A 7,597-nucleotide genomic window follows, 5' to 3' on the forward strand; every position below is an offset into this window, starting at 1 on the left:
GACTGCTCGCCCATTGATGGCACGGTGGCTGCACGCCCGGCTGACCCTACGTGGTCTCAGCCCGACGACTGCATCCGTGGCTGCATGGTCGACGACACCGTCCTTGACCTCGCCATGGAGCCCGATCATGATGCGCGCGCTCTGTACGTCTCCATCGAGGCCCTGTTCCAGGCAAACAAGGAGCCTGGCGCCGTCGTCCTTGGACAGGAGTTCCACACCATGTCCCAGGGCGACCTCTCCATCGACGCCTACGCCCAGGAGATGAAGCAAACTGCTGATGCCCTTCGGGAGGTTGGTGACACCATCTCCAATGCACAGCTTGTACTCAATCTCCTGTGCGGCGTCAACCCCCACTTCGCCACCACCGCCGACATCATCACCAACACGACGCCGCTCCCCGACTTCAAGTCTGCCACGAACATGCTCCGTGTCAAGGAGCTCCGTCTTGGCACCGAGGGCAAGGAGGCTTCGGCCTCAGCTCTTGCTGCCTCCAGCGCCTCCTCCTGCACATCGCCGTCCTGCCGGTCCACTCCCTCCGCGAACTCCAACCGTGGGGGCGGTGGCAAAGGCAAGGGGGGCAAGGGCAAAGGTGGGCGCAACCAGCAGCAGCACTGCAGCAGCATGGCGGCAACAGCGGCGGCGGTGGGCGCAACCAGCAGCAGCAGCATGGCGTGCTACAAGGTGGCTCCGGCGGACGTCAGGCTCCCCAACCTGCTGGTCCTTAGGTTTGCTACAACCCTTGGGCCCCGTGGCCCCCTCAGCAGCAGCAGTGGGGTACGCAGCAGCAGTGGGGTGCGCGTGCGCCCCCTCCACAGGCGCACACAGCTTTCGTGCCGCCCCAGTACTCCGGCCCCCCGGCGTACGGGCCTCTAGGCGTCTGGGATCCGACCAGCCTGATTGCTGCCCTCAGCCAGATGGCGGTTCAGGGGTCTGCTCCTTTGGTCATGGACAGCGGAGTGACATCCCACATGTCCTCCAACGACGGTATTCTTCTCTCCCGTCTCCTGACACCACCGTCCTCCATTACAGTCGGTAACGGGCAATCTATTCATGTTCTTAGTCGTGGCACATCTCTTTTACAGCTAGCTGATCGCTCTTTTCATCTTGATAACGTTCTTGTCGCTCCACAACTCTCTCGTAACCTGTTATCTGTTCAACAGCTTACTCGCGACAATAACTGTTCTATTGAGTTTGACGCCTCTGGTTTTTCTGTGAAGGATCTCGAGACCAAGACGGTCCTTCTACGGTGCAATAGCAACGAGGACCTCTACACCATTCCACATCACATGCCTTCTCGCTGTCATGTCGCCGTAGTCTCCCCGGAGTTGTGGCACTCCCGCCTTGGTCATCCAGCACCCGCCGTAATTAACACTCTCAATAAGCTATCAGCTATCCATTGTAATAAAGCAGCCCCTAGTACATCAGCACCTTTCGAACTTGTTCATTGTGATGTCTGGACCTCTCCAGTTTCGAGTATTTCTGGCTATAAATTTTATCTTGTGATAATTGATGATTATACACATTATTGCTGGACGTTTCCTCTTCGCCACAAATCTAAAGTTCACGCACACATTGTTCAGTTTGTTGCTTACGCTCACACACAGTTCAGTCTTCCTGTGCGCTGTTTTTAGGCAGATAATGGCACTGAGTTCCTCAACAATGCCACCACTACCTTCTTGGCTAGCCGCGGCATCCTTCTCCGCACCTCGTGCCCGTACACATCTGCTCAGAACGGCAAGGCTGAGCGCATGCTTCGCACACTGAACAATGTTGTTCGCACGCTTCTGATTCACGCCGCCATGCCTTCCTCCTATTGGGTCGAAGCTCTCTCCACCGCCATGTTCCTGATCAACCGGCGACCATCCTCGTCCATAAATAACAGTATACCATATCATCTTCTCCACCACAAGATGCCCGACTACTCACTTCGTGTTTTTGGCTGCTTGTGCTACCCAAACCTCAGTGCCACGACTCGCCACAAATTATCTCCTCGCTCCATGGCGTGTGTTTTTTCCTCGGTTACCCTCCTTCTCAGAAGGGCTACTGGTGTCTTGACCTCTCCACTCGCAAGATCATCATCTCGCGACACGTCGTTTTTTATGAGACTCACTTTCCGTTTGCGGCCTCCAAGCCCCATCCGGATTCGTTTTATTTTTTTTGTTACAGGACTTCCCGCGCCTCCTCCGTCCACCTCCGACGTTGGGCGCACTCCGGCAGTGGTGGATGTCGAGGACCCCGTCGGCCTGGCATGGCGCTGCCTACCGGCTGCCCCAGGCTGCAGCTGGCTCTCAGGCGCCCCAGCAGTCCGCTCCAGCCGGCCCTGCGGCGCTCCAGCAGGCCGGTCCTGCACCAGCACCACCTGCTGGCGCTGCTGCTACAGCTGCTCCAGCACCTCCTGTTGGCGCTGCTGCACTGGCTGCTGCCGCTGTGCAGCCACATCCCGGTGGCGACCAGCGCACCCTTCGCGTCTACACGCGTCGACCCACCCGATCCCGCCAACCGCGCCTCCTCCAGAGCCGCCGCCTGCGGAGATGCCTCCACCCCGGGAGACCAAATCCCGGACAGGGTCCTTGCCACCGCCCATTCAATGCTACAGCTTCTCTGCGACGTCGTCATCACCGGCTTCTCCACTGCCCGCCAACTCTCGTGCCGCCTTGGCCGACCCAAATTGGCGGGCGGCGATGAACGAAGAATACAAGGCGCTCATGGATAATGGCACCTGGCGCCTCGTACCTCGACCGCCGCGGGCTAATGTCATCACTGGCAAGTGGGTATTCAAGCACAAGTATCATGCTGATGGCTCCCTTGCCAATCATAAGGCTCGGTGGGTCGTTCGTGGTTTTTCGTAGCAGTACGACATTGACTACGACGAGGCGTTCAATCCGGTTGTCAAGCCGGCCACCATCCGCGTCCTCCTCAGCATCGCTGCCTCCTCCGCTTGGCAAATCCATCAGCTGGACGTGAAGAACGCCTTTCGTCACGGTCACTTGAATGAGACTGTCTATTGCCAGTAGCTGCCGGCTTCATCGACTCGGCTGCTCCCGATCATGTAAAAGTCCTTGTATGGACTCAAGCAGGTGCCCAGTATCAGTGGTTCGCCAGTTTCGTCCAGCGGTCCGGCTTCACTGCTTCGACCTCCGACAGCTCTCTCTTTGTTTACAAAGAGGGTGCCGACACTGCCTACCTGCTGCTCTACATCGACGACATCATCCTAACAGCCTTGTCGTCTGCGCTACTTCGGCACATCACCGAGCTCCTCCACTCTGAGTTCGCCATGACAGATCTCGGGGATCTCCACCACTTCCTCGGGATTGCTGTCACGCGGTCTTCTTGTGGGCTTTTTCTCTCACAGCGCCAGTACGCTGTGGATCTGCTCCAGCGCGCTAGCATAGCCGAGTGTCACTCTACAGCGACTCCTGTGGACACTCGCGCCAAGCTCTCTGCTATAGACGGCGCTCCAGTGGAGGATGCTACTCAGTACCGCAGTCTCGCTGGTGCTTTGCAGTACCTCACGGTGACTCGCCCGGACCTCGCCTACGCCGTACAGCAGGTGTGCCTCTTCATGCACGACCCGTGCGAGCCTCATCTGGCAATGCTCAAGCGTGTCCTGTGGTATATGAAGGGCACTCTGTCCACTGGACTTCACATCGGGGTTGGTGGCATCAACAGCTTGACCGCCTACTCCCATGCTGATTGGGCTGGCTGTCAGGAGTCTCGACGCTCCACTTCGGGCTACTGCTTCTTCCTCGGCAACAACTTAGTCTCTTAGTCCTCCAAACGACAAACTACGGTTTCTCGTTTGAGTGCGGAGGCTGAGTATCATGCGGTTGCGCACGCTGTGGCTGAGACTAGTTGGCTTCGTTAGCTGCTCCAGGAGCTACATGCACCCATCTCTTCGGCGACGATTGTCTACTGCGACAATGTGAGTGCTGTCTACATGACTTCCAATGCAGTTCATCATTGTCACACGAAGCACATCGAGATCGACATTCACTTCGTCCGTGACAAGGTGGCTTTGGGACAGATCTGGGTGCTTCATGTCCCTTCGTCTCATCAGTTTGCGGACACCATGACCAAAGGGTTACCTGTACAGTTGTTTACTGATTTTAGGTCCAGTCTTTGTGTTTGTGACACTCTCGCTTAGACTGAGGGAGGGTGTTAGAATATAAACTGTAACAGCCCATGTTGGGCGTCATGGCCCATTGGCCTTGTAATTGTAGCCCTAGCCTGATAGGCTATATAATAAAGGTTACTCCCCCTGATTAGGGTGTGCGGTGTTTCTCACACATAGCATCCTTGGATCCAATCTGAGTCATCTGACTGGCCCAAGAGGTGTGAACCCACTCCACCTCTCTTGAGCTAGCTTAGGCCCAATTGGATTTAGTCGAATTAAAAGCTGAACAAAGGGCACAAGGGATTCCCACCTCTCACCTAGGCCATGCAAAGTGCATCCAACGGATGAGAATATAAGACTGAGTTTTGTGCACATGTGCGGATATATTCTTGTTGGCATGATAATTGCTCTGGTTACAATATCACAAACTCTAGTGGAATATTTCAAAATTGTGGAATCTATATGGTACGAATGTTAATAATCACAAAATCTGAAATCATTAACTTTGTAACAACTGTGATGCAATTATGATGCCACAAAGACAAAAAAAAAACTTGTAATGTTGATTGCTTGTCATTTTCTTTAGGGTCATTAAAATGGGGGAGACCTTGCCTCTAAAATAAAGCAAATATCATGCTGTGAAAATGACTTGGGAAAGCATGAGAAACTTATAGGTCCCTATTTCTATGAAGATTAGATTTTGTTTTTAACTAATCGATCCATGTGGTTCGTTAAGTATAACAAATTAACTCCATGCCACTGTAGGTTCAAGCAAACTGGTCAGTGTTTAAGGGCACTTCTGGATGCCTTGCTCTGCCTTGCTTTGCTTGGCTGGGCAGGAGACACATTGTTTAGTTGACTTGCTTGCCGTCTCGTTTCTTGTGCTTTCCAGAATTTCCGTTGCCAACACAAGCAAGGTGAAACCGATCACCACAGGTGGCAAGCCTGGCCTTGCCGAGCGAGGCGAGGTGAGCTGGCTCCACAAACCAACCAAACACGCCACCAAGCTGCTAATTTCTGTTACTGCACACAAATTTTACTAGGAATAATATTCCATCACAATCCAAGACATTTGCTGAACAACTTACTTATTTGTTTGAACAACTTGAAGTAGCATTATCAATTTAATCAATCTGCAACTAATCAAATTGAAAACATTCTTCAGCAGTTTTACGATGTTGACCAATTGAGACGTTCACCTCGAGTTATATTAACGATTAAATGCCTCCATGGTATTCCTCTTTTTCCATATACTAACTACTGAATACCTTAGGCATAAATCTATCACTGACATTGGCCTATCAACCTTATCAAACGGTAAATAAATTGTTTATACACTCAGTACACCCTAGTGCAGTAATAATAATAACTGGAACAAGCATTGAATTATGAGGGGGGGAGATTATTTAGATCAACTAAACAGATCCGAAATCTCCATTGATTTGATTGTCATATCGTTAATTCGGCTCTAGGAATGAGATTAGGATAACAGGAGGTTATACTTTGGTGCATCCAGCACTGGATATGAGATCACAAACAAGTTGCTGGAACGTTGTAACTACTAAGGGTCTATTTGGATTCTGTGGGCAAACAATAGCAGCTAAACATAGCTGTAGTCCATCCAAACATGAGGACTAATGGATTGGGCTAACTTTTAGCCAAGCCCTTGGATAGTTGTTAGTTCAATAGCCAAGTACAACTAACAAACAAGGGCTAATAGTTCATTGCTAAGGATATATGCACCTTTTAGCCTAGATCCAAACATTCATAGTCCTAACCGATCCAAAGAGGCTTCTAACTAACAACACCTCCAATGCAAGAATGGATCAATATAGTTAGCAATTGTGGATCAAATCAGTGGCTTTTACCTTTAGCACCGAACCACCAATTCTAAGTAGTACAGTATACAACAATTGATTGTTCATTATCAACCACGAAACATCTCGGCCAAGAAATTGCAGGTGAAATTAGTTGGCAAGTCCCTGCATTTACCTACCCTGATGTAATCCCTGATGAAGCAGGACGGCATGAACCGCGGAGGGCGGCAGAAGGTAAGCCCCACCAACCTCCGGAGATCCTCCGGCCGCTGGGGCAGCAACAGACTTGCAGCCTCGGCGATATCCTCAACGGCGAAGAGCCCCGCGGCCAGGTCGGCCTCCTCGAGGCAAACACCGGCCGCGACGAGTACAAGCCGCTCCACCGCTGCCGGGAACGCGTGGGCGAGGTGGTATGCTACGAAGCCGCCGTAACTGACCCCGACGACGGCGTACCGCTGCGGGGCGCCAGGGAGCGCAGCCATAGCGGCGGCGACGCAGGCAGCCTGGTAGACCGGGGAGCGGTCTGCAGCGGCGGAGGACGAGGCGCCGAAGAAGACGAGGTCCGGGACATAGGGGGCCAGACCGGCGGCGAGGAGCGGGCGGAGGAAGGGCGCCCACTGCCAGGTGGCTTGTGCGCCGAAGCCGTGGAGGAGCAGGACAGGGTGTAGGGGCCTGGCGGGGTCGGCGGCAGGTGGCGGGAGCCAGAGGTGTACGACGGCGCCATCGGGGAGCGGAATGGCCGCCGGACGGAGCCCCGCGGAGCGGAAGGAGCGAGTGTAGCAGCGGTCACGTGCGACAGTGGGACTGAGGCGGTGCTTCCACCACTGCCGTCCGCCGCCGGCGGGGGTCAGCGATGCGGGCGGTGGGGGTGGGGGTGCGGGCATCTTGCTCGCCGGAGGCGGGAGATCCGGAGGGCGTGTCGCGCGTGCATGCGGATGGACTGGGTCTATACTCCAGTGGCGCACGCAAAAGTCCGCGTGGATGGCCCACAAGTCAGAAAGCACAGCTTATTGTTAATTCTTACTCCATCCAAATTACAAAGTACTTTTAGAAGTTCGGATAATCAAATCATCTTAAGTTTAATCCAAATTATAGAAAGAATTATAAAAATTTAGGATATTAAATAGCTATACTATGAAAATATAATTAATAAAGAACCTAATGATACTTAGTTAATATCATAAATATTATTATTTTATTATATAAATTTGGTCAAACTTAAAATGCTTTGATTCTCCAAGATTCTTGGAATACCTTATAATTTGAGATGGAGTATATAAGAGCATCTCTAAAAGTTTCTTAGAAATTGTTCCAAAGAAAACTTCTTTGAAATTACTAATCATTGTGCATAAAATAAATATGGAACTCTATTTTTATCTTTGTCCATAGTTGAAAATAGTTAGCTTCTGTTGACGGTAGTTAACTCTTATTTTTAACTATCAACATAACTTTTATAACTGCAAAGAGAATATCACCAACATAGGTTTAGAGGTTTGAACTAACAAATTCTACGAGTTTTGGTGCATCTATGTTTTGTAGGTGCTACACAGGAAAAGAGCTAAAGGCAAACTAATCATTGAATGAAAGTATCTCAAATGATGAAGCAGACTACACCGTTGCGACGGGCTCGTCGAGACGATCGAAACGGACATATCATTTGCTATAT

At 51.7% G+C, this 7,597-nt stretch overlaps 1 protein-coding gene across 1 annotated transcript in view; it reads right to left on the reverse strand.

Annotated features, from left to right (window-relative positions):
- Positions 1-6,887, reverse strand: part of LOC8155561 (2-hydroxy-6-oxononadienedioate/2-hydroxy-6-oxononatrienedioate hydrolase) — an 8,852-nt gene extending 1,965 nt beyond the window's left edge. Inside the window, exon 1 of the mRNA XM_002489198.2 lies at positions 6,111-6,887. Coding sequence (XP_002489243.1) covers positions 6,111-6,815 — 705 coding nt within the window. The 5' untranslated portion in view covers positions 6,816-6,887. The remainder of the gene's footprint in view (positions 1-6,110) is intronic.

Source organism: Sorghum bicolor, chromosome 1, assembly GCF_000003195.3.
Source record: "Sorghum bicolor cultivar BTx623 chromosome 1, Sorghum_bicolor_NCBIv3, whole genome shotgun sequence".
NCBI classification, from domain to species: domain Eukaryota; kingdom Viridiplantae; phylum Streptophyta; class Magnoliopsida; order Poales; family Poaceae; genus Sorghum; species Sorghum bicolor.